The sequence below is a fragment of the Fusarium pseudograminearum genome, chromosome 4 (genome assembly GCF_000303195.2).
Source record: "Fusarium pseudograminearum CS3096 chromosome 4, whole genome shotgun sequence".
Lineage (NCBI taxonomy): Eukaryota > Fungi > Ascomycota > Sordariomycetes > Hypocreales > Nectriaceae > Fusarium > Fusarium pseudograminearum.
In genome coordinates, this window is record NC_031954.1 from 752,459 (window position 1) to 777,848 (window position 25,390).

General features: G+C 49.9%; 12 protein-coding genes across 12 annotated transcripts; 4 read left to right on the forward strand and 8 right to left on the reverse strand.

Annotated features, from left to right (window-relative positions):
- Positions 1-643: 643 nt before the first annotated feature.
- FPSE_01627 (uncharacterized protein) lies at positions 644-1,379 on the forward strand (the record flags this gene model as incomplete). The annotated part of the gene is made up of 2 exons (XM_009254747.1): positions 644-1,297; positions 1,359-1,379. The coding sequence occupies 2 exons, from the start codon at positions 644-646 to the stop codon at positions 1,377-1,379; spliced, it is 675 nt and encodes a 224-aa protein (XP_009253022.1).
- Positions 1,380-1,509: 130 nt separating this feature from the next.
- On the reverse strand, positions 1,510-2,995 carry FPSE_01626 (uncharacterized protein; the record flags this gene model as incomplete). The annotated part of the gene is made up of 4 exons (XM_009254746.1): positions 1,510-2,213; positions 2,359-2,563; positions 2,605-2,723; positions 2,779-2,995. 4 exons carry the CDS (start codon positions 2,993-2,995, stop codon positions 1,510-1,512), a joined length of 1,245 nt encoding a protein of 414 aa, XP_009253021.1.
- Positions 2,996-3,557: 562 nt separating this feature from the next.
- Positions 3,558-4,283, forward strand: FPSE_01625 (uncharacterized protein; the record flags this gene model as incomplete). Its single annotated transcript, XM_009254745.1, has 1 exon — positions 3,558-4,283. The coding sequence occupies one exon, from the start codon at positions 3,558-3,560 to the stop codon at positions 4,281-4,283; it is 726 nt and encodes a 241-aa protein (XP_009253020.1).
- A 41-nt stretch (positions 4,284-4,324) lies between these two features.
- On the reverse strand, positions 4,325-4,701 carry FPSE_01624 (uncharacterized protein; the record flags this gene model as incomplete). The annotated part of the gene is made up of 2 exons (XM_009254744.1): positions 4,325-4,563; positions 4,593-4,701. 2 exons carry the CDS (start codon positions 4,699-4,701, stop codon positions 4,325-4,327), a joined length of 348 nt encoding a protein of 115 aa, XP_009253019.1.
- A 374-nt stretch (positions 4,702-5,075) lies between these two features.
- FPSE_01623 (uncharacterized protein) lies at positions 5,076-5,315 on the forward strand (the record flags this gene model as incomplete). The annotated part of the gene is made up of 1 exon (XM_009254743.1): positions 5,076-5,315. One exon carries the CDS (start codon positions 5,076-5,078, stop codon positions 5,313-5,315), a length of 240 nt encoding a protein of 79 aa, XP_009253018.1.
- Positions 5,316-5,965: 650 nt separating this feature from the next.
- On the reverse strand, positions 5,966-6,499 carry FPSE_01622 (uncharacterized protein; the record flags this gene model as incomplete). The annotated part of the gene is made up of 2 exons (XM_009254742.1): positions 5,966-6,400; positions 6,446-6,499. The coding sequence occupies 2 exons, from the start codon at positions 6,497-6,499 to the stop codon at positions 5,966-5,968; spliced, it is 489 nt and encodes a 162-aa protein (XP_009253017.1).
- Positions 6,500-7,330: 831 nt separating this feature from the next.
- Positions 7,331-10,186, reverse strand: FPSE_01621 (uncharacterized protein; the record flags this gene model as incomplete). Its single annotated transcript, XM_009254741.1, has 1 exon — positions 7,331-10,186. One exon carries the CDS (start codon positions 10,184-10,186, stop codon positions 7,331-7,333), a length of 2,856 nt encoding a protein of 951 aa, XP_009253016.1.
- A 3,721-nt stretch (positions 10,187-13,907) lies between these two features.
- Positions 13,908-14,993, reverse strand: FPSE_01620 (uncharacterized protein; the record flags this gene model as incomplete). Its single annotated transcript, XM_009254740.1, has 1 exon — positions 13,908-14,993. The coding sequence occupies one exon, from the start codon at positions 14,991-14,993 to the stop codon at positions 13,908-13,910; it is 1,086 nt and encodes a 361-aa protein (XP_009253015.1).
- A 1,353-nt stretch (positions 14,994-16,346) lies between these two features.
- FPSE_01619 (uncharacterized protein) lies at positions 16,347-17,377 on the reverse strand (the record flags this gene model as incomplete). The annotated part of the gene is made up of 4 exons (XM_009254739.1): positions 16,347-16,873; positions 16,923-17,035; positions 17,219-17,290; positions 17,364-17,377. 4 exons carry the CDS (start codon positions 17,375-17,377, stop codon positions 16,347-16,349), a joined length of 726 nt encoding a protein of 241 aa, XP_009253014.1.
- A 557-nt stretch (positions 17,378-17,934) lies between these two features.
- On the forward strand, positions 17,935-20,364 carry FPSE_01618 (uncharacterized protein; the record flags this gene model as incomplete). Its single annotated transcript, XM_009254738.1, has 2 exons — positions 17,935-19,554; positions 19,603-20,364. The coding sequence occupies 2 exons, from the start codon at positions 17,935-17,937 to the stop codon at positions 20,362-20,364; spliced, it is 2,382 nt and encodes a 793-aa protein (XP_009253013.1).
- A 411-nt stretch (positions 20,365-20,775) lies between these two features.
- Positions 20,776-21,468, reverse strand: FPSE_01617 (uncharacterized protein; the record flags this gene model as incomplete). The annotated part of the gene is made up of 2 exons (XM_009254737.1): positions 20,776-21,278; positions 21,327-21,468. 2 exons carry the CDS (start codon positions 21,466-21,468, stop codon positions 20,776-20,778), a joined length of 645 nt encoding a protein of 214 aa, XP_009253012.1.
- A 1,747-nt stretch (positions 21,469-23,215) lies between these two features.
- FPSE_01616 (uncharacterized protein) lies at positions 23,216-25,331 on the reverse strand (the record flags this gene model as incomplete). The annotated part of the gene is made up of 6 exons (XM_009254736.1): positions 23,216-23,326; positions 23,374-24,960; positions 25,018-25,060; positions 25,115-25,179; positions 25,232-25,268; positions 25,324-25,331. The coding sequence occupies 6 exons, from the start codon at positions 25,329-25,331 to the stop codon at positions 23,216-23,218; spliced, it is 1,851 nt and encodes a 616-aa protein (XP_009253011.1).
- Positions 25,332-25,390: the final 59 nt, after the last annotated feature.

A 25,390-nucleotide genomic window follows, 5' to 3' on the forward strand; every position in this document is an offset into this window, starting at 1 on the left:
AAAATTCAGTCATTCACGATGCAGTTTTCGTACCGGAACATTTCTTCTGTTAAGGTAGTGGTACTCCTTGTCATGGATTTATAAAACCATGCAGTCATGCCAAAGATCCCGAGTTCTGATTTGCTCTTCTGTCAGCAGGGTGTCCTCCTCCGTCTGAACTGATGCATCTCCTATCAACTAAAACATCGATCTCGTAGATCTATTAATCCCCCGGCCATTTTTATTGGATCATACGCTCTGGATCCGGGGTAGCCCAGTCAGTCATGCGGCTTTTGCACTCTTGGCGGACTTTGTACGACTTATATCCGATCCCACCCATTGTCCTCCCTCAATAAGCACTAACCTCGACTCGTATTCACTGATATCTGATTCACCACACCACAGTCATTGAATCTATGATCGTCAATATGACATGTAGACCTCTGAAAGCATAAGAGACGAAATTAGTAGACCACCTTGTGCTACTTAGACTAGGCTTCTTAGACTACTTATTTTTGTACCTTGGGACTTAGGAGGCCAACGTTTCTGCTACCCACTGGACAGAACCAAGACTTGACTGACTATAAGAACGTTCGTGTATGTCCATAACCTAACACAATGAATCCCCTAAAGCCATCATCCGATCTATTCATCAATACACATCATGTCAGAGAACAAAGCCGCATACCTCGTTGCCGTCAATACCCCCCTTGAGCTCAAATCGGCTCCATATCCAGAGCCTGAAGACGACCAAGTCATAGTAAAGAACCATGCAGTCGCCCTCAACCCCGTCGACTGTGCCCAGCAGAAACTCGGCACTTACTTTCCATGGCTCAAGTTCCCAGCTATACTTGGTTCTGATGTCTCCGGACAAGTCGTAGCCCTTGGCTCTGGTATCACCAAGTTCAAAATTGGTGATCGCGTCGCCGGCTCTACCATGGGGAGTTTTCAGGAGTACGTCCCTGTAAAAGAATACTCTTGCGCCAAGATCCCGGACAATATCAGCTACGAAAAAGCAGCTACGCTTCCTCTATGCTTGAGTGTTGCTGTCAAGGCTTTGTTTCATCCGGAATACTTGGCGCTCGATCTTCCTGCCCCTGGCACCGAGTCCAACGGCAAAGTCATTCTCATTTGGGGAGGATCGACCAGTGTTGGGTGTAGCATCGTTCAGCTTGCCAAAGCAGCTGGATTCGAAGTCATCGCCACTGCATCACCCAGAAATTTTGACTACCTCAAGAAACTGGGTGCCAGCCAAGTCTTTGACTACAACTCGACCTCGATCAAGCAAGAGCTTCTCGCCGCAGTCCAGGGAAAGACAGTCGCTAGCTGTATCGCAAATGGAGGCCTTGATCCCTCTCAATATGCTCCAATCGTCGAAGCTTGTGCAGCTGTCGCTCTAAGCTCGCCGGAAAATTGCAAACTGGTTCCTTTGACGATGGTACCTCGCTTCCCGTTACCAGAAGGCGTCGAAACTAAGTTTGTCGTGCCACTATCGACTGACAAGGAACTCTCTTCGTGGATCTTCAATGATTATATCTCGGATGAGTTGGCAAGTGGTAACTTCATACCGGCGCCGGAGGCAAAGGTTGTTGGACTTGGGCTGTCCAACAGGGTGGTACAGTTGCCATATCTGGCCTGGCTGACCCAAGTGACAACGTCTTCCCAGAGAGTTGTCAAATCGTGCCAGTGCCTGATGCGACTGGCTGGATCTTCACTGGCTGGATCTTGATTAGGGGGCTTGAAGCCAACGACCAAACACGAAGGCCTCCCTCCAGCGATAATCCACCCCACGGTGAGAAACTTGTGTATCGACGAGATTAATCGCTCGTAGAGCTCGCCATTCTCACCCCAGATCAGACCATGGAAGTCAAGCCACGGCGGGAGCGCGACCTCGAAAGGCCCAACGACCGGATCCTTGAAAGAGAGGGTGCCATTGATGCTCTCCCAGATTCTGTGGCGGACGTCCAGCATGGCAACATGAAGTTTCCCAACCCTCTTGTCCTTGCCCACCTCAAAGTCGGGGTGAACTGGGATCAGGATTCCCTTGGGTATAATGGGAGCATCTGACATGGGCTCCTTGCCCTTCTTCCCTCTGCCAGCTCGGATCTTGGTGAGCTCAGCCTCATAGATGGCCTTGGCCTCAAGAGCCTTCTTCTCCATCACCAAGGCTGCGTCAGCCTTCTCCAAGGCTTTCTTGTTCTCTGCTTTAGCCTTCTCCTCCGCGACCTCGTTAGCTCAAGACTTATCGATGGCTGCGTTTTAATCAATAGTCACAATAAACAGTCAGAGTAGTTAACGTTCATGATTCAATACGAATACAGACACAATAGATGGGACAACACTTCACTCTTCAATTCAGCTTGTCCTGACCAAACATACATGGTTCCATGCCATCACCGATGACTTGAATTGTCTTGTTCTCGTCTTTGGCCTTCTCCTCAGCGAACTCGTCAGCCCAAGACTTATAGATGGCTGCGTTTTCCTTCACCGCATCAGCCGTGGCACAAACGACTTCCATCACTCGCGGATCCATGGCTTTGGGGCCTCTTGGGGCCGACGAAACCGCGCCAGAGCCAGGTGCAGTCTGGGAGACTTGCGGCAATGTCACTTTGCAGGGACAGGCACATTGTAGCCATTCTTCAGGCGCCACTCCCTGTAGACAATCGTAATGCCCTTGCTGTAGTCGTTGGTTCTGGGAGTTTGGTCCCACGGAAACTTGGGGGCGACACGGCCAGCTGCTTTAACTGTCATTGCTGCGTTAGTCGAGTCTCGGCATACATAATCATAAGTACTACTTACAGGCGTCATTCCAGATAGTAAGGTCGAGCATATACTCAAAGAATAAATGGCCGACTTCAAGCGCATTCTTGGAATGCAACTTGTTGTTCAATCCAGAGACTGCTAAAGCGTACCTCCGATTGAGATGTTCCAAGTCTAAGAGACCTTCAGCCTTGAAGTAGGCAACAATGTAGCTACGACGAGCGTCCTCGTCGTAAGGGTTGACCGTGGTAGCCATCGCGAGTGTAGATGTTGTTGATGAAGGAAAAAGAAAGGTCAAGCAAGGTAGAGTTAAGACGAAGAGACAAAGAAGTGCAAAGTGCGGGGTAGTCTTGATGAATTGTCTGTGAATATCTGTCGCATTCGAGATGCATCTGCAGTGAATGCGTACACCATCAACACGCCCCTTTTTTATTTACAATAACCACGATATAGATTTGAACTGCATAGCTCAGTAAATATTAGTACTAGTATAACTATACATTAAAACACAATTGCAGAAATATGATTCTTTTGATCGTAGGTAAATGCAGGTAGTGACTGCCATACATATATGGCTGTTCACTTGTAAAGTTGGATATTCAAGGGCTGCCAAGTATGACTGCAAGTGCAGGCAGCCGGCAGCTGGCAGTCAGTGAATCACTGCACCGTTCTTTGGCAGAGGCATTCAATTTTAATGACACGAAAATATTTTTGTGCACAACTTCACGAAGACTTTTCAACAAAACATCGTGCCTCACAATCTATCTTCACAAAGAACTCTTGACTTCTACACTGCGCTTTAAAGATTGATAGTCACGATGGCCTCAAACGGCACTCAGGGCAGCGATGCCATTCAAAATCCCGCTCCTCAGAGCGACAAGCCCGTTCCTCAGAATGTGGCAAACGTTTCTGGTGGTAATAGTGGCCGTGGTCGTGGCCAAGGTGTCTTTGGTGCTCCGCGTGGCCCCTTCTCAGGTGGCCAGATCACCCCTCATGCCTCCAGGTTGGGAGTCCAAGACTTTGGAGCTGGTCGGTATACTGCCAACCAGCCTAACTACAATGCCGACACCTCCCGCCGAGCTGAAGCCAGGCGCCAGGCCTGGGCTAGGACTATAACGTTCACAGCCGAAGATCTCAATGAGCCAGAGCCTAAGCAGGCTATCGTCGAGGACGTCAACGATAATAACCAGTTGCGTGCAGAAAATGAACTTCTCAGTGGTCAACTTGAACGTATCCGCATAGAAAGGGACGCAGCTGTCAACAAATTGAGAGAGAATGAGTGCATTTGGCTTGACAGCCTGAAGCAGGTACAAGACCAGCTGTCCAAGGCGCACGACAAGATTCATTCTCTTGAACGTGAAAAGGCTAGATTGGAATCTTACCAGCGCGGATATCAAACCGATATCCAAGTTACGCGGACAGTGGCCGACAAAATCGAAAGGGAGTTGTCCGAGACAACCAACAGGCTATACGCCGCCTTGGGAGAGATTTCTTCTCTTGAAATGAAGATTGCTTCTCTTAAAAGAAGTCAAGGCCGAAACTAACAAGAAAAATGCCGTTATCAATGGGGGACAGCTCACGCCCGTCACTCCGAGCCCACGACGCATTGGAGTATACGCATGGTCAAGAGCAAAACGAAGTGTCTGATAAGACATGTTCCGTTTGCAAGGGGCAGTCTTGCGGCTTTTGCAAGGGCAAAGGCCCTCTTGATACTGCCGCCCCAGCATTCGAGCTTGGCTCGCCTGACTATCTCGCGACTCAGTGGGAGGAATACCTCAGGGCCGCCGAGTTTGAGCTTGATTGTGGCGATGATGAAATCGATATCTAGAAGACTGCATAAGAGCCTATCTTACTCTGTTCCTTCTGCGGGATAGCCGCTGCGTGTTTGCAGCAGGCAACGTTGTCCGGAGCTATATAGCGACCGGTTAAATTGAAGATGTCGTTGATTTGCTGGACAAACATAATTCTACCTATCTTGCCGTGAATGTACTGTATGTGACCGTATCTTTATGCTACAGATGTGTTGTCGAGGGGGCAGTAGTTTATATAAGTTGACGGTTATGACTGGGTAGTATTAAAAAGATCTCATATGAAACCCAAGATCGTCAACTATACTGAACTGTCCCTTTCTTTACATTGTAACTACAATTTTGGTCGCAGATACTCCAGTATTAAGAATATCCATAGCAGCCTGAAGAGAACTAAGCCTAACCATCCAACACTGGAAGAGAATGGCCGTGGCGAGCACCAGGTCTCAGGGTAGACTTACGGGAGCTCAGTCAGCGAGCGAGCGAGATCTCGCAGCTGAAGAATAGAAGGCGCTGGAGCGTCACAACATGGCGGGGGCATTGACTCCTGAGGTCTATGCCATCCTCCAGGAGCAGTCTCGTACAACTCTAGAGGCGAGTCTCGAGGCATGGGTGCGACGAGAGGGCAGCGTCGATAAGCACTTCCGTGCGACGCTTGCTGCCAACCTCTGGATTCTGAGCGCCGCCGAAAGAGAGCGCGCTGGCTGGGTGGTGGAAGCTGTGCGGTGGCAGCACGCCATGACGTTGTCTCTCAGTAAGGAAGAGTAGAACAGACATGGCACCAGGTCTCGAGAGTTTGCCCACAGAGACTGTACAGCAAATCGTATTGTACCCAAGCCCTGAGGATATCAGGAACCTTTCACCCCCGTGTAGACCACGCCGGTTAAGGCTGTGCCGCTCGCTTCAGTCGAAGTATGGTGTTAGTACAAGCTAAATTGAATAGTAAAGCATTGTCCTATCTATTGTGTCTCTATCTCTATTCGTATTGAATCATGAATGTTGGTTGCTCTGACTGTTTATTGTGACTGCTGGTTATGACTGTTGATTATTTAATTACTATCTACGACCAAGATTGTGGTCACAATGTAGGGAAGGTAAAGGAGATGTATGAATCAGCTGGGGGGTGTAAAGTGATACTTCGGTATAATGCGGATATCTAATGTCATGTCTCGGCATCAGCTATCGGTTATTGCGTTTCAGCTTGGATCAAACCAGTGACAAACTTCAATCGTAGAACACGTATCTGGTATGGCTCTGGACACATGGCCCTATCAGCGGGACATGGGCGCCAGACGATATACATTAGCTCGCCAACTCTTGCCATGCACAAATAGCAGCGGATTGCGCCATGCCACCATTATCCACCGTTTGTAAGATGAATCGTCTCATAGCTGTATCTCTCCCATCACCCCAGTATCCTACTCCTTACTAGACAAAACCTGAACAACAGCCTCCAAAGCCCTTCGATCCGCACCCCGAATCCTATCAACCAGTCCATCCTTGTTGACATTGACAGAATGGCCACTCGGCAATCCCTCAACCGAAACACCCTTGGGCACACCATCTGTGAAAAACACAAAAGTGGGCATAGCCGAGATCCCATACTTGGCAGCGACCTCCTTCACATGATCGGTGTTGACCTTGGCAAAAGCAAGATGGCCGGTTGATGCGTGCTTGTCAGCGAGAGTGGAGAAGACGGGCGCGATGGCGCGGCATGGAGGACACCAGTCGGCGTAAAAGTCTACCACGACATGCTTGTTTGAGGAGAGGACTGTGTCCAGCTCTGATGCCTCGGTCACTTTGCTGACCTTTCCTGAGGTTTCGGGGATGGGGGAACGATCCGCGAAGATGGCCTGGAAAGTTAGTGGTAAATGGATTGAGAGATGGGGTTTACTTACTCGGCCGACCGTGAAAAGAATGAAAAGGCCGATGATGAGATATATGGTCTCCATTTTTTGTTTGTTGAGTTGCGTCGATGAGTAAAGTGAATGAGTGTAAGTGAGTGGTTTCGCTGATGTTGAGAGGCCACAGTACTAATAGAGATTGCGTCACATGACCAACTTGGCACGCAACTCGGCGTCAACATCATATTCATTCTTACTACACATTGTTCTAATTATTTACAAAGAGATAATAGGCGAATAAGACTTGTCTGCAGAAATATCCATGGTACTATAATGATTGGTGTGCATAAGAAGTGTCTTGAAAAGACAATTCATTGGTAGATTCAATGAGACTCAATCCAAATGGTTCCCAACTCACACCATCCACAACATAGTTCTCTCATACCAAGCCTCAATAGGAACCGGAGACAGGAATAAGAATATAGCAAGTTATCTATTATGTCCAGTCTCACATTACTCACCTGTTCATCTAAAAGACATCTTCCAGGGTTACCCTAGAGGCAAGGACAACAGTCACCACAATACAGCTTCAAACAGACATCGAATTAATAGTCATCTCTCATCGTAAAATCTATCCTTGATCCAATCAAAGATGCCAAAGGGGTATGATGAACAGCTCGCAATGAAACAAAATGACTGACACAGGTCGGCCAGCCCTGTCAAATCCAGTCCGCCTTGCCCCGGTACTCCTGTCTTGCTATGCAATTCACCGACATTCCAACAACTTCGCCACAAATGCTGCACTTGATCCTTTCACCTAGGTAACCGCTCTCCGGTCCACCGATAAATCACAGCGCTGCCCGCTCTTCTATACTTCTATTCTTGGTGATGGTGCCGTCTCTCCCAAAATCTATGTACCGAAGCGAATACGTCTCAGTCTCAAGCCCATCCAAGCATCTCGAGAGTGCCTCGGGCATCTGCGGCTGCCATTCCGCTGACAGCAAGCTGTCGAACTTGGGTGCCGCGGCGGAGTCGTTGAAGACCAACCGAAACCTTCCAGGCCTCCGACTCATCGATAACAAATAGGTATCGCTTTCCTTCTTGGTCTCGGACCGAGGCACGCACGATATGCAGGCCCTTTGATTTCCACTCTCCAGTCTGTCCAGTTGAAGAAACAATGTTAGCCTCTCGAAATTTCCTATTGCATAAACCAAGGCGACAACAAGTTTTGCATGCGCGCAGCATCTCGGTCAAGTACACTTCGGCTTCGTCGCCTACCAGAGGTTGGGCCATACCGAGGTCGCGTGCCCGAGACGAGGCCATTCCATGAAGCGAGGGGTTTGTACCGGGGGCAGGGGAAGCAGAAGGCAGATTAAAGCATTGCGGGGGGCACCATACCTCGACTTGTTTAAGGGTCCAAGCCTTGACGTCCCATTCCCGTTGTGGTACATTTCGGACATCATCATCGATAAAAAGACCTTCAGTAGTAATACGGAGTATCAGTCCGTCAGTCACGGTTCCAACGCCAGAGATGAGCTGACTCGCGGGAGTCTTGGAGAATTGGTTCATGAACAGGTAGACACCCGAGATGACAATCTTGTCGGGATCCTTGGTGGAGTATGGGCCAGCACGACTCGAAGGAGGGGGCGTTGTTCGACCAGTAGTCTGAGAAGCCGCCCAAGACGATTCGGAGCCGAGCGACGACATGGACGTCCTCTCTCTTGGTTGCTTGGGCTTGTCGTAAGGTCGATACGAATTCTCGGTGCTAACGCCAGAAACGTTGGACCTAGTGGCGGACGGAGCAGCCTTTCTTTGAGAGGAAGCTGTGCTGGGAGCAGGCTGGTGTGCAGTTGACGAGGAGGTGGTAGACTTGGGAGCTGGTGGGCGACCGTTGGGCCACATGCTGATCTTCTCACCAACGCCCGAGTAGGCGTAACTGCTCGGTTGACGAGAGGCGGTTTCTCTAGCAGCGCGCTCTTTCTCAGCCTTTTCAGCTTCGGCCTTTTCTCTCTCGATCCTCTCTTGTTCGGCCTTTTCTTTCTCAGCTTTCTCCATCTCCTTTCGTTTTTGGTCTTCCTCTCGCCGTTTAGCCTCCTCGGCCTCCTTCTTTCTTAGAGCCTCTCGTTCAGCAGCAAACTTCTGTCTTCTGGCTTCGCGTTCTTCGGCTTCCTTCTTTTTCTTCTCTGCGAGCTCACGGGCCTCCTTCTCCCGTTGGGCTTCTCGCTCGCGGATTTCCTTGGCCTCCTTCTCTAGGCGCTCTCGTTCTTTGCGTTCCTCCTCCAACTTGATCGCCAATTCCTTGGCACGTTGAGAGGCCTCGAGGAGTTCCTTTCTCTCTTGGGCTTCCTGCTCCTTGCGCTGGCGCACCTTTTCTCGTTCTTGTCGTTCCTTGGCGTCTTTCGCCCGTAGTTCGGCAAGTCGTTTTGCGGCTTCCTCGCGGCGCTTCTGTTCGGCCTCCTTGGTTTTGCGTTCCTCCTCTTTTCTTCTCATCTCTTCGCGAGCCTTTTCCCAGGAGTTCTTTTTCCTGGCAGCCTCAGCCTTTGCGGCCTCAATCTTTGCAGCTTCGATTCTTGCAGCCTCTGCCTTTTCAGCTTCAATTCTGGCAGCTTCAGCTCGTTCCGCTTCAAGTCTCGCGAGTTCGATCTTTTCGGCTTCTTTCCTTGCAGCTTCAACTTTTTCGGCTTCAATCCTCTCGGCCTCTTTCCTCTCAGCTTCGACTCTTTCAGCTTCTTTCCTTGCCGCCTCGGCCTTTTTAGCCTTTCTGTGAGCCTCCTTTCTTGCGACTTCGGCCTGTTCAGCTTCAATCCTCTCGGCTTCTTTCCTGGCGGCCTCGATTCTTTCAGCTTCTTTCCTCGCAGCTTCGGCCTTTTCCGCTTCAGCCTTTTCTGCTTCGATTCTTCGAGCCTGTTTCTTTGCTGCTTCCGCCTTTTCAGCTTCTATCCTTGCAGACTCAGCTCTAGCGGCCTCGGCCTTGGCAGCTTCAGCTCTTGCAATCTTTTCTGGATCAGGCGTCGGTTTGGATTTAGACTTTTGGGGAGGAGGAGTTCCGGGTCGAGACTTTGGCGGAGGCGAGGGGTCTCTCGGCTTGGGTTTGGACTTGGACTTCGATTTGGCGTGCTTCGGCGGAGGAGTTTCGGGAGGCGTGTGCGGAGGTGGAGGCCGAGCTTCTGGAGACGGTCGAGGACGTGGGTCGGACTCATTTCGAGGCGATTGACGCGCTGAATGGGGAGGTGGCGCCGGCGGAGTTTCGTCTGTCTGCGGAGCGCCTTGCCACGATGTCCTAGGACCATTGCCATGGGGTGGCGGCCTGGGAGGTGTATCCTGGTGAGGAGGAGGCCGAGGAGGAGTGCCATGAGGTGGAGGCGGTGGTGCTCCAGCGTTTGACGACGAAAAACCAGAATTCCATCCACCTTGACCACCACGACCATTACCAGAACTACTGCTTCCAGGACCACCAGGAAAACCCCTATCTTGGTTTTGGAAACGACCCAAAGCCCATGCTCCACAGCCAACACCAACGACAAGCATTGCCATTACGGCGCTATTCGAGTTATCGGAGTACATCCACCAAGTTCGAACGAAAGGGGCCAATGTTTGACCAAGGACGACGAGTATTAGGGCTGAAGCGAATCCGGCAGCGAAACTGTTGACATTTGGTTGCAAAGACGGCAGATACAAAAATCCGCCTCCAGAAGAGTGCTCAGGGATGACAAAAATGTCATATTTGCCTGGAGGCAAACCGGAACCCTTTGGCACTCCGCCATGAGGCGGAGGCGGCGGAGGGGGACCGCTCATTTTTGGTTTGGAGGTCGAATAGGTTGTTTCGCAAAACTCCTTGGCCTATCCGGATCTCGGAGTCGTGATCGTGGGCGCAACGGCTGGTTTATACAGTAGCCATCAAGGCTGAGGTGTTGATGATGCTAAAAGCAGTGTTAGTTGATGCCCCCGGCATAATTGATTTACTCAAGAGCCTTGAATCGCAGGTTGTCGACAATGCAAAAGACCAAGAAAAAAGTTGCGTACTCGAGTGGCTGGGGCTGGGTCGCTGCGGCAAGGGAAACGAGGTTGAACAAGACTCACGCAAGACAAAATCGGTAATACAGGAGACGGATCTAACTCGAGTCGAGGATCCTGAGCAAAATGGACAAGAAAGGGATGGCAACTTGTGATACAAGATGGCAACTCCCTATTACCTCAACCTGGTGTAGTTGCGGGATGCAGAGGACTAGTACTGTAGGTACAGACAAGCGAGGAGGGAAAAAGCCAGGATGTGAAGAACACGAGGAGAGGAGGCAGTAGAAAAATGGCGCTGCTTCGCTGTGGAGATGGACATGAAGAGAGGCGGAGGTGAACTAGGTAGGGTCGAGGCAAAGAACAAGAACAAGAGAGAGAGAGCATGCATGGGATCATCCATGTTTACTTCGAGGCGCTTTGGGAAAGGTGGGTACCTTTCCGTAGGTGCGGACGGGACGGGCAAAGTGAGTGTGGGTGGGTGGATGCGATGCAGTGCAGCGAATGAGCCCTGTAAAAGGTACATTGCGGGTACCTTGGGCACTTTCTACAGTTAGGCCAGGGCCTGAAGACTCTGTGACGCTTCATGGCTAGCGCAGATGCCGCTCCAGGCTGGCTCTAGCGCCTTAACCCCCGTCAAGTGGGATGCACCCGCCTCGTCTGCCCCACCACATGGATATCATCACTCACTGTTGCTTTGTGACTGGTGAACAGATCACAAACGACAACTTCACCCTGAACGTTTCGTCCTATCAATTGGGAGACTAGTAGACTAGGATTCAGGTTCTTGACGATACGGAAACCCGAGAGGTTGTTTTGCTTTTGCTGTCCCCTCAATGTTTGCCCATCTTTGCCCTGGAAACCGTTGATGGCACGATACGGAGGGCTCGATGATTTGTTGATGCGCCAATTCATCTGTGACATACGGTACACCCAACGGCTGTCCTGTGATTTGTTCCGTACTTCCAGATAGAGTGTATATTGACAATCACATTAGATCACAAGCTACGATCATCCATGTGTTGATACATACTGCCACATCAAGGTTCATCCTTCTTCTATCTGCCGAACGTGTGATTAACCTCCGACTCCCGTTCAACGAAATCCTCGCAACGGTGTGATAACTTTGGCCCCCAGCGTTCCTCTTTTCATGACTTCATAGCTGGGAATCCCCTGCCTGTCAACATGTCGACGCCCTCATGTTCTTTTCACATGTTCCTTGTGAATGACGGGTGGCTTGCATCGCATCCAAAGCACTGACGGGACCCTGTGGATCAAGAAGAACAATGATAGAGGACAGAACACTTAAGCGATAAGTTGGTACTGAGAATCGTTCTACGGAAGTTTTTGGTTCGGTTATGAGCTTGTGCCAGCTTGCGCACAGCAAACAGAAACATCCACCCGTCGATCGTGAGAGTGAAGCGTTGTGATGGATATCTTTCTCCAGTTTCGAAACGATTGGACTAGAGAGAATGTGTTTTGTTTCGGGCCTTGCATGCGAGCTCCAATTGCAATGGTCAACAAATTCGCAGTATCCAGCGAGACTGCAGACCCCGCCTGCGAACACTCTGAGCAACATGGACGAATATCTCTTGCATCAGTTCCTTGAACACTTCATCGAAAGTCCCGCAATAGATGAATGGTAAGAGTCCGAGCTTGTCCTGTCAAATCCACTGTGACTATAGTACACGGTTAATGTGGCAGATCTCGAATCGTCACCGACAAACCAGAATCTTGAGTTTAGCAACGTTGCCGTTTTCACCGCCACCGAATTAAATTTTGGGTGAGTAACTGAAATCCGCATCCGTGGTCTGGGCCTCGCAGAAGTATCCTTGTTGAGGCTTAGATGCCGCGGCTGTCGCTTCTCTGTGGTTACGGAGTACATACTGGGGTTCCACGACACCAATGCCACGGATGCGGTTTTGAAGTAGATAGTTAATGACTTGACTCAACTTCCCGCGACATTGTTAGTGGAAAGTTTGAGTTTAGTACCTGAGCTGTCTTCCAAGAGCCTGTCACTTTACACGAATGAAACTCGAGGACGTAATCTTCAAAAAGGTTAATCCAATGTCCATATCTCATCGTTTGCAACTCTCTTCTTACAGATAGAAGTTCGAGATCAAATGGATTTCCGTGGCTTCCGCCATGCCAAGGAAAAAGGAGTGGCTGTCCATCGCCTCACCGCTGAGGCCCTCTTTACCACCCACCTTATTTTCCAAACTCATCTTCGACCTTGCCCAGCCTCCCAATAAACGTGAAAGATATTCATGGAAACAACGCTTGCGAAGCGTGGCACCAATCGATAGGTAATTGGGTCTTTTTGACCTGCTGTTTATTACAATCTCTTGACAGAATCTCAAGTAAATGAGTGAATGACTCAAAAGCAATTGATCTCTTGATCATGCGTTGCCTGGCAACCAAAGATCGGCAAAATACACCCCAGACCAGAGGAGAAAAAAGAAAAGCGCGCTAAGCTCGCGACCATCGGCTAGTGACGTAGCTCAGCCACCAGAATATCGAGCCTAACGACGGATTTTGGTGCATCGCATCGCCGTGCAGTTGCGCTGCATGTCTGAGCCTGATGTTATGCTAATGCCCGATGCCTGGGCTAGTCTCACATTGAAACCACTTAACAAAAGACGCCAATCTTCCTGTTTCCTCGTGTTTACATGACTTGCATCCAGTAGAAAATTGGTGGTTGATTAGCCTTGTCATCTCATTAGGCACCAGACTAGGGCAGAGAAAAGTTGACCTCTGACTCAAAGGTGAAAGAATAATGTGACTAAATATCCGCTCCTAACAGCATCAAGTGACCTACTATTTTCATCTACTCCTAGCATCTGTCCTCTTCCATCGTGGGCTGAAGAGTGACAGACTAACAGGTACCTCTCATGTACCACCTCAACCCATGCAACCATCCTCATCCTCTTGCAATTTATCACCAAGGTCAGAGCTCAACTTTGTTCTAGATAGTGGCTCGTTCAAAGCCGTTCGAGCTGTGAGTCAGGCAGGATACCTTTCTCATAATCTACAAGACGAGGAACTTTATTCTTGTCTGCTGGTATGGTCTTCAAAGATGAAAAATACTGACCGAGTCTTGATACAGTAATCTCCGAATAAAAGAGGTGGCTGGTAGACGTTCCTGACTGACGCTCACCACTCACTAACAAGGAACAAGGTTTCATGATGCTTAACTGAACCAAGGTAGCACTCAACGGTGATGCATTCAGCCCTCAGTTGCATTGCTAATCGTGAAATCGCTATTATTGCTATGCGCTATTCATACAAACACCAACGATCCAAGCAATCTGCAATTATCGAAAGATCATGAACCTATTCCAACGCCTTTCATCCCTTAATTGTTGCCCCAAGTTTGCGCCATAAAAGTCGCAATGTCTGCAACCCATGACAGCCCATTAAGTAGTATCCTCAAAAACCATAGCCACCAAACCGCAACCTGTACCACAAGCAGAATCATCCTTACAACCAGCGTGAGAAATAGCAGTCACATCTTCTTAATACGGTTGTTGGCTACCTTTAGCTTCGCTCCCGTGCGGTCGACGTCGTCGTCAAACTGATCTAGTATTCGGATCTGATGCTCGACTTCCTCGTGGATCTGCTCACCCATTTCTCTCTGTCGTCGGATGATTGCGGTGAGTTGGTCAACTGCAAGATCCTGGTTCTGCATCTCTTCCTTTTGGAGCTGCAGAACCCCCTGATTATCCAGTTCGCGAGTCTTGTCGGTCTCTGGTAGAGGGGCACCCAGGACACGACCGGCGGGACGACCTCCCCTTAAAAGTCCAGCTTTGTCGGCCGTTGAAGCTTGCCCTTGACTGAATCCGCCTCGGCCAGCAGCTGCGGTCGAGCTAGGCATGCTGTTGGAGATTTTATCGAGGCCCTCTCGCTCCATACGAGCTTGGTTGACCAGATCGCGTCGTCGTCGCAATTCGCCCTCACCGAGTCGCCCGGACTCTTGTATTCTTCGTAGCCCATCCGCAAGTGTCGCGATCAAGGTGCCACTTTGTACGAGGACCCTCTTGGCTGCTGCGCCCGCTTCCGCTGCAGCCGTCGAATTGCCATTGTCCACAGCGGCGTCTCGTCTCGACAAACACTGTCTCGCTTCGTGTATATTTTGTTTCAAGTCCCGATGGATGTCCAACCATGTACCGGGGTCCGCGGCACCAGAAGCTGCGGTCCTAACCATTCCGCCCGCCGACAGCGCCGAGTTGGTCGTGCTCGAGCTGGGCAAGTTGAGGAAAGTTCGCCAGGCTGGAGTGTCGCGCCATCGTCGATCGGGTGACTCTGCGATCGCACGCAGATATTTCTCGAGTTTTACTTGGCGGTCGCGTGTCAATTCGGCAGAGTTGACGGTGGATTTGAGCCAGTGTTTGCCAGGAAGAGGCTCTGGCGGTGGCGCGCCGACTTGCTGTGTGAGGATCTTGTTGATCTCGTCAAAGTCGGAATATCGTTTCTGCACGACAAAGGATCGCAAGGGAAGTCGCAGTGTAATGTTGTAGAGCGTATACGGCTTCTTTGATCCTTCGTCGGATACGCTAGTAGAAGGGATAGCGATTTCTAGCAGCGGTGCCATGTTGATTTGTGTTTCTTCTTGCTTTGTGGTTCTCTGACAAACGGACAGCCTGAACTTATGAGGAAAGTGACGAATGCGCCACGGTCATGGCGTTGGTCATAGAGCTTATCTGACGTATTCGTACGCTGAGACTAGATTTCCAGGCCCTGTCAGCCTCCGTCCTATAGCGCTGCTCGGCTGACCGTCACGGTCACAACGCCCAGTAGGTCGCCACTAAGCTGTAACAGGTTTTGCATGCGACCAGACCTACACATGTTTAATACACTGGAGTAAGCTTCCAAGTTTCAGAGTGTAAAATAAACATAAATGTATATCTAAATAGTCTAATAGCATAAACTGATTTTTCGTCTCTTATGATTGTAATGGACAACTCTCATATCCTGGGGGCACCATGCGGTGAAACAAGCCTCATTCCAGGCTCAGGTTACAACCAGCCCATTGACCATATGATATCATGTTTGTAGAAATGTCAAAGGCGAAGACTACAAGTTTCATTAATTTCTTCCTGGCCAAGGTCCTAAAGTTGACGATGGAACAGATACTCTTCTACTCACATGTTGGCCAGTAAGTAACTGAATATTAATGTACGGTACAGTCATCCCCAAACGGATGTACACAATTAATTAACAATACATAGCTATCTGCTATAGCCAACAGTAATTGATAAACACTATGAGCATGGGTATATTGTACGAAACGTCTCTTGTCTGCCATTGGTAGGTAAATGACACAACAGTTGTTGCGACTGAAGGATAAAACAACTCGACGATCAGTCCAACAATCTCCTTGTTTCAACAACTATGGTCTATCATGTCTGGTAGACATAAGCTTCTGAGCTATATCGGATATTCACGACAGGGTCTCAGGTAATCATTTGCACTCTTCCAAGCCTCTTATTGCTAAGCTTCTTTGTTGTTCGCAACACATAGCTAATGGACAAAGACTAGCTTCATGTTCAGTCCAAGATTTAAAACAGTACCATTATCGCAAACAACTCATCTATTACTCTCCCAAGTCGCTAGAATCATCTAGCTATACTGTATATCTCATCCACGTAGCTTCGGCCATTGGCTACGGCCCGTCCCGTCCCCGTTGACCTCCCAGAATGTTACTCAAGGCGGTACATGGGTGTCCAACAAGATCAATTTTGCACTCATCCTCAGGAACTAAATACACTTCCGGAACAAGTAAAGAGAAATATTCAGCTTCTATTGCTCAACATCTCCCCCAAAAGTATGGGTCCGCAACTCCAAGTTTATGCCCTTTTGCCTCCTCAAAGAAACCAGTAGTCCCCAAAGCACATTCGTGGTCGCGTTCATTATATCTCTCGAGAGACTGATGGTATCAGCACGATTAGAAAGTCTCCTGGTCGTCCACCTCGCCCTCGGCAGGGATCTCGAAGCCCTCCTCTGTAGAGTACAAAATTGTTTGGATCTGCTTGACGAGGCCATCCTCCAGCTTCTCCAGCTCGGGGTCTTCGTCGACAGCCGTTTGAACGAGAAGCTCGATATCTCGGAGCTTGCTGAAGTAAAAGTCACGCTCCCGCTCCAGACCAACCACTGTCTCCTTCAGTGTAGCGTTCTCCTGCTGCAGGGCGGCGGTGGCGGGTCCAGCGGCCTTTGCTACGCGGGGTCCACCGCTAGGGGTGCTGCCTCCACGGCGAGCGGCACCAGTAGCAGCAGAGACAGGTTTAGGAGCGGCAGCACCGGGAGGCATAGAGCCGCCCTTTCGTCGGGAAACGGCATCGTACTCGTGATCGGGGAAGTTGAGGTCCCAGAAGCGCTTTGTCCATTGGAGGAACTCGAGGTTGTCCTGCATCTTGCATTTTATGAGTGAAGGGACGGGGATCGGCTTGTCGATCTGGTGTTTGGCAAATGTGTCTGTCAACGGTTAGGATGTTGTAGATACGAGACGACCGAGGTGACTAACTCTGGAGGACCTTGAAATTTTGAATGTACAGGTATTCAGAGTTCACGTTGAACTTGACCTTGGACATGGGGACGTCCATGTAGATACTGTCGAAAACCTGGCAGAGGGCGGCACTGAAAGCGGTGTTAGAACCATCATTTTGTAGGCTTGAGGCTTCCGAAGCCAGACAGAGGCGGTCGTGATGGCAATCGCGGGGCTGTTTTGGTGTTTTGTTATGAATTGTTCCATGATGGCATGGTGCAACACAACGTAGCAAACCGCAACGAGGGGGCGGGGCAAACAACAGACCGACTTACCCAGTACCGCATTGCTCAACCTTTGTGATGTTGAGTTGCAAGAGGCTGTTGAGCCATGCAACAAGTTCTTGTCTATATTGACCCCAGGTTAGTTTGCGAACGGTAACGGTTTGTGGTTGAACGGCAGCCTGATGTGGTTACCAACCTCGACTCGCCCATTTTGAACTGATTGCTGGGGTTTGTAGTTTATTATTCGGGGTCGTAAAATAATCGGAGAACTGAAGAGAAGACGAATGGGCGTATAGGAGAGATCGTCGAGGAAAATAGAAGAAAGGATGGCGCAAAAGGGACAAGAGGCTAAGAGAGATTGCGTCTGTCGGGTTTAGTTGGGGAGAAATTAAAAGCAACTGTCTTGCTGATTCCACGAAGCTGTCAACCCATGGAGTCTGTCACCCAATCAACCAGGAAGCCGTTGGTGGGGGGTACCCAGAAGGACCAGCGTTTGTGTGATGTTTTGGCCGTCTTTCATGGGCCGCGCATGTACCGCCACGTACAGTCATCTTAGAACCCCTCTGCGGACCCCTGGAAATTCAGAGGGGTCACGTGGCATAGCCGCTGTAACTTTTGGTCGCTGCAAACTCTCACCGCCAAAATTTCCAGAAGCGGCAGAAAAAAAAGTTCGAGATTTGCTTCCAATGACAGCCCCACTGCTTGAAATCGCGTTCTGCAAATCTTGATCAGAGTATTGAATCAGTGTCCTTTTTCAATTCGACAAAATGGCACCCTCACAGAAGCGAAAGCCGGCGGACGACTTTATCTTTACAATTGACGACGACGACGAGCTTCCCATTGAGGAGGAGGAGGTCGTTGCGCAGCCTCCCAAGAAAAAGGCCAAGACTGCGAAAAAGTCAAAGAAATCGAAGCGCGATGCTAGCCCCGAAGAGGATGACGACGAGGATGCCGTAGAAGGTATCTGGGGATTCAATGACGACGACGATGGTGCTATGGACTCTGATTTCGAGTTCGGAGGCGACGAAGCGGCCAATGACAACGGTGTAGAGGACTTTGAGGGTTGGGGTTTCGAAGGCGCAAAGAAGGGCATGAGAGTCGAAAAGGCGGGAGTCGACCTTGACGAAATCATCCGAAGACGTCGCGAAAAGAAGCTCGGAAAGTCTACCGGGGATGCGACAGCGGAAGCGAAGGCAGACGATGTCGAGGCCGAGACCATGGATGTCGATCTGGACGACGACGATGACGAGGTTCTCGCTGACGATGCATTCGGTATGAACGTCGCTTCTGATGCCGAGGAGTCTGGTGATGAGAAAGAGGAGGATGACGAGGAAGAGCAGGAAGAGTCTGGTATCGAGGTGGAGGACGACGATGAGGCTGCTTCAGACAACGACTCTGTCGCTACTCCCACCAACCACCCTGACGACGATGCTTCCGACGCCAGCGACGATGAGGAAGATGCGGAGGAGGAGGCCAAGCGAAAAGCTTTCTTCGCCCCTGAGGAAGAGAACAACCCCGACAAAAAGGCAACTGCTTCTTCTTTCCAGACAATGTCTCTGTCCCGTCCCATCATGCGAGGTCTTGCTTCAGTTGGTTTCACCAAACCGACACCCATTCAGGCCAAGTCCATTCCCATTGCGCTGATGGGCAAGGATGTTGTCGGTGGCGCAGAAACAGGTAGTGGTAAGACGGGTGCATTCATATTGCCAATCTTGGAACGTCTTCTCTACCGACCCAAGAAGATCCCCACCACTCGAGTCGTTGTTCTTCTCCCTACTCGTGAATTGGCTATCCAGTGTCACGCTGTCGCGACAAAGCTTGCTGCATTTACCGATATCAAGTTTACTCTCGCTGTCGGTGGTCTCAGTCTCAAGGCCCAGGAGCTTGAGTTGAAGTTGCGACCCGACGTTATTATTGCTACACCAGGTCGTTTCATTGATCACATGCGAAACTCTGCCAGCTTCAGCGTTGACACTGTCGAGATTTTGGTCCTCGATGAAGCTGATCGTATGCTTGAGGATGGTTTCGCCGAGGAACTCAACGAAATTCTTACAACACTCCCCAAATCACGACAAACTATGCTCTTCTCCGCTACCATGACATCCAGCGTCGACCGCCTTATCTCGATTGGTCTGAACAGACCCGCCAGAGTGATGGTCAACTCCCAAAAGAAGACTGTTACTACTTTGGTGCAAGAGTTTGTTCGTCTACGACCTGGCCGAGAGGACAAGCGAATGGGTTACCTGGCACATGTCTGCAAGAACCTTTACAAGGAGCGAGTCATTATCTTTTTCCGTCAAAAGAAGGACGCCCATCGAGCACGTATCATCTTTGGTCTGCTTGGGCTCTCATGTGCCGAGCTTCACGGTAGCATGAACCAAACACAGGTTAGTCTTATTTCGAATTCTGAATCAAACATTCACTAACATTCCCAGCGTATCTCAAGTGTTGAAGACTTCCGAGACGGCAAGGTGGCATACCTTTTGGCTACTGATCTTGCTTCACGTGGTCTCGATATCAAGGGTGTCGACACAGTCATCAACTACGAAGCTCCTCAATCCCTCGACATTTACGTCCACAGAGTCGGTCGAACAGCCCGTGCTGGTCGCAAGGGTGTTGCTCTGACAATAGCGGCCGAGTCAGACCGCAAGGTCGTAAAGGCAGCTGTCAAGGCAGGCAAAGCTCAGGGAGCCAAGATTGTCAGCCGACAGCTTGATTCCGGAGAGGTTGACGCTTTCCAGACTCAGATCGATGAGATGGATGACGAGATTGACGAGATTATGGAGGAAGAGAAGGAAGAGAAGCAACTCGCTCACGTCGAGATGCAAGTCAAGAAGGGGGAGAACATGATCCAGCACGAAGCCGAGATCAAGGGTCGACCCAGACGAACATGGTTCGAGTCTGAGCACGACAAGAAGAAATCCAAGCAAGCTGGCCGAGACGAGCTCAACGGCATGAGAGAGGAGATGAAGAAGAAGACGGGCAAGCTAAGCAACAAGGACAAGAAGCGACTAGATTTGAAGCAACTGCGTGCCGAGGGTGGCGGAGAGTGGAGGAAAGGCAAGAACTCAGAGGCTGAGATGAAGGCCCGACACAAAGAGGCCAAGGCTAAAAGCCAGGCCAAGAAGGCCGGAGACAAGGGCTCTGCTCCCAAGTCCAAGGGAAAGGCAAAGGGCAAGGGTGGTAAGAGGAGATGAGTCTAAAAGGTTAGGAGTTTGTTTAGCAGCGCTGTACCTATAGGTAGATTTAATTACTCACGACTATCTACACTTCACTTTGGTCCATTGTGTGCGTCTAAGCCCAGTTCGTCCCGTCTTCCGTCCTCCGGATGAGGAATGCTGTGATAGAGTTTAAACAGTTTTGTGCCTGGTCTCGAGAACCCTGATCGGCGATTTCACAAACACTGGTCCAACAAGTTACCAAATCCAGTATAGACATTTCAGTTTGAGGCGTCACAATGGGCCAATAAAATAACAAGGGATTACTGTATTAAGTGTAAAGAGGCGTATTGTCTCTTCCTAACGCTCATAGCTTTTGACGTAACAAGCGAGCTATCTTTCGATATTTGTAATTATCGTAAGTCCAAGAGCTGTCCCTAGATCATATCCCTAAATGCCTCCCATTCGGGGAACACCAATGTCGGAAACAAGCTCCCGTTGAAGTTGGATCAAGTTGGTAAAGGCTGAATCTAATCCTCGAACAATACCACCCCCAAGCCTAGGGACAGCGTTTCGGACAGCAGCGGTAAAGAGGAGCAGAGGGCGGAGCAAAGGATTGACGGATTGTCTCAGAGCGTTCAGCTCAGCCTCGATCGTAGCCTGAACCTCAGGAGTTAGGTCCTTGAGAAGGCCAGAGACCGTATCGAGGGTGTCGTCCAGAGTGCCGATGGTGCGTCGAAGCACAGCGGTGAGTTGGACAACCTGTCGTGAAGAGAGACGAGAGACTTGACCACCGACATTTCCTACAGCACCGGTGGTAACACGGGTGATTTGGGTAGTGGCAGTCTGTAGAGCATCGGCGATTTCCTCAAGGCTGGCTTGGATGGCGATCTGAGCTTCTACGGTGGCATCGGTACCCCGTGTGGTGTTTTTGAGAGTAGCAGCAGCGTTTTCTGATTTACAGTTAATAACATTGATTCAATAGAAAGGGAAAAACATACCAATTATAGTGAGTGTTGTGAATGTGGTGTCGGCAAGAGTGTCAACAGCGCTCTTGATAGTTCCAACGACGGTTTCTTGTCGGCGGAATTGAGGGAAAGCCGAGACAAGAGAAACGAGAGTGATAAGGTTAAAGAACTTCATTTTGGTTATTGAGTCCTAGTCCCTTGAAACGAGAGTATGAAAGTAAAGAGTATAAAGAGTAAAATGATAGATATTCCTAACTGTTCCTACAACACCAGGCCAAGCATGTCATATATACACATTTTTCTGTCAAACATCTTGCCACTTCGATCTGTTCGATTCGTTTTGACAGCTAATCGGGCCTGGAACCAACAAACTTTGGGACAGCCTCCCGATCAACATTCCAAAGTTCACATGGCTTAGCCTGGACCCTTTGCTGTCCCCTCTCCAAACTTTGTTTCCTGCGAATCTAGCTCTTCTGACACTTTTCTCCGGACAACTAGACCTATTGCATTTCCTTGTCAAAGCCATTGCCGCCGGGCCGCAGCGGGGAGGCGTCGTATTCAGGAGTGTCAAGATACAAGCGGTATTGCCCAGTTTGAACGGGACAGGAAAGTATTCTGGCACTAGGGATGGTCTAGAGTATCTCGATCGTCGGAAACATCTCGGCCTTTGACATGATGCTTAACTAAGTAATGAGTCGGTGGTGTAAGAAGAGGCTGGAGTCATGACGTCCAGACATGATCGACAGGGGAGCTAAACTCGGACATTTGTTCCTGCATACGGTAAAGTTAATTAAACCACAAAACGATTCACTGAGTGAGATTGACTCTCATTGACCACCTGCTCGAGTTGTATAGGCGATACCTAATTCTTCACGATGTCATCCAAGCTCATAACTGGTACTTTGGCGTATAAGCTTGTCTCGAGATTGGCCACTTGCACAACACAACATCGTATTCTCATCGCAGCAACTCGAAAGTCGGGCCTATTGGGTTTCCAACTGTGACCCTCAGTTGATAGTGTTGAATCATCGTTTATAAGCCTCACAACTTGTGTGCAGTCAAACTCTCAGCCACCAGGGGCTACTCCCTCGTATTGTATGAGTTGACCATCTATGAGTCTATGAGTGTCGATGCGGATCGTACGTATCAGCTTAATTTCAGTGCTCTGATGTGTATATGCGGCCGATCAAAGATGAGGTCAGAAAGAGCACGATACCATAGTGCAAGCCTTGAAATCCGATCAATGTCACTTATCGTAAAGACAAAGCAAGTTCTCTTTGAACAAACCTCACTACGCATGCCTTTGTCTATAGGATTACTCACTTTTCTCAGCATCGAAGCCTTTGTTGTTTTATATGCTAAATGTCTTATTATTGGAAATTCATAAATTCAGAATTAAGTTTGAGATGACCGTTATCATCGACTCCTGAACCATAACAGCGTTCTGGCTACTCAAGATAGACTTGTCTCGATCATCCAGACCCTCAACCTTATTTATGGTAGGGCCTATGAGGGCCCAAAACATTCCCCATGGGGTCGCCAAGACCATGCTTGTCTCGTTTTAGATATTCAAGACATAAATCCCTTGTGTACAATTACATTTTGGAGCACGTCTGTTCCTGAAAGATACTCAAAGAGTGTGCAGAGTCCTTAAATCTCTGGATCTGATGGACTCTCTCAACTCTGCCATCTTTAAAAAGAGAAACTCATATCATTGCTACAAGTCACATTGTCAAATTCCCTCAAATGCAGGCGATTCGATGTGATTAAATTGCATTTCATTTGTCAACTCCTGGATGAAAGACTTTTTGAGTATCATGCTCTTTCAGAACGCAACTAATTATACAAACATGCGAAAAGGTGTAGGCATATCAAGACGCAGATCCCTTTCGATTTTCCTCGACTTTTAATCATCTTGCCATTTACATATCATTCGCCTTTTGTTCCAGAATCGCGACGAGGCTGGAAGGTTCTTGGGAATGAGTGGCGGCTTCTGACTTGGACAGAGGGCTAGAGGGTCGGCTGGTGACAAACTGCAAAAATGTTAGCTTCTGGCTTTTTTGTATGTGTGACAACTCACGTTGCTTGCCGCGCTCAGCAGGGCAATCAGAGAACTTTGGACAACATCCTCGTGGATACCAACACCCCACACAGAGTTCTTGCTGCCAACAGGCTTGCACTCGATGTATGACGCAGCCTTGACGCCGCGTCCCTCACCAATGGCGTGCTCCTTGTAGTCGTTGACGTCGAACTCGATGTTGATCTCCTTAAGAGCAGCCACCATACTGGAAATGGGACCGTTGCCTCGACCACGTAGCTTGAGCTCCTTGCCGTTCACGAGAATGACACCCTCGAAAATACGAATAAAGTCCTTGGTGTCTTGGGTTTTGCCCTGGGTAGCAGGCGCAGGGGATCTTGATCGATCAGGGGTAATGCTGTAGTCGACCAGCTGGAAGTGGGGGTTGTCGCCGAGGAAGTATGTCTTCTCGAAGAGGGAGGTGATCTCGGTGGCCAACAGCTCGCGTCCAACATCCTCGCTGTGCTTTTGGACAACCTTGGAGAAAGCGACCTGGAGTCCACGGGGGAGGTCGAGCTGGAGCTTGGTGTGCACAATAAAGGCACTTCCTCCCTTGCCAGATTGGGAGTTGACACGGATGATGGCCTCGTAGTTTCGGCCAATATCGCGGGGGTCCAGGGGCAGGTAGGGCATACCGTCCCAAGGGTCTTCGTGGGTGTATCCCTTGGTCTTGCGGTCCTGGAATCCCTTCTTGATAGCATCTTGATGGCTGCCGGAGAAGGCGGCGCAAACCAGGCTGCCACCGTAGGGAGCACGCTGGTGAACGGGGATCTTGGTGCAAGACTCAACCATGTCGATGACTGAGTTTAGGTCGGAAAAGTCGATCTGGGGGTTAACACCTTGTGTGTACAGGTTGAGGGCGAGGGTTACAAGGTCGACGTTTCCGGTTCGTTCTCCATTTCCAAACAGGCATCCCTCCACACGGTCGGCGCCAGCCATTTGAGCCAGCTCGGCGGCGGCAACACTGCATCCACGATCGTTGTGGGGGTGCAGAGACACGCAAATATCCTTTCTGTCTCCAATGTTGTTGCAGAAAGACTCGATCAGGTCGGCGTAAATGTTGGGGGTAGCCAGCTCGACTGTGGCGGGCAGGTTAAAGATGATTTGGTCGCCAGACTCGGCATTGGGTCCCCAGGCAGCCTTTACAGCCTGGCACACTCTCACGGCGTAGTCTGGGTCGGTGTCTGAGAAGCACTCGGGGGAGAATTCGAACTGCCAGTTTGTTCCGGATGCCTCGGGGTTGTCCTTGGTCAGAGATCTGACCAGCTTAGTGCACTCGACGGCGAGCTCTAGGGTCTGTTCCTCGGAGTAACCAAAGACGACTTGACGGAAGCACGCACTTGTAGCGAGGTAGATGTGAATGATTGCGTTCTTGGCACCGCGAACAGACTCAACAGTTCTACGGATGAGGTCGGGTCGGCAGGGCGACAGGACTTGTATAAAGACATCGTCAGGCACGACTCCTGGGGTCTCGATCAGGCGTCGGGTAAAGTCGAAATCGGTCTGAGAGGCAGAAGGGAAAGAGACCTCGATCTCCTTGTATCCTAGATCACATAGCATCTTGAAGTAGCGCCACTTCTCATCGCCGCTCTACTCGTTCAACATGTCAGTTCGGTCGCAATTACGGATGATTTTGGACAAGCGTACCATGGGGTCAGGCAGACTCTGGTTTCCATCACGCAGACAACTCCTTGGGGATTGTTAGCTTTCGGACGTGGGATCGGAGTGGCATTGGGGAACGTACGACAGCCAGCGAGGGGCCTTCTCGATAGTCTTGTCGGGCCATGTTCGGTTTGGCAGTTTTGGGCCCTGTCTGTGTTAACCCCAAGTTCAATTCGAGTCTACCGTAACACCAACTCACCTTGAAGGGCTTGTATTTCTTGGAGGGTTCCTTGAGCCTGGGACGAAAAAGTTAGCGACTGCATGATTGGAGGGGCCGAAGTCGCAGCTTACATAGTCATGATGGCAACGGTAATCTGGGGCGCGAATTGGTTCCAGTTTAGTGTCTGGGGAATGATAA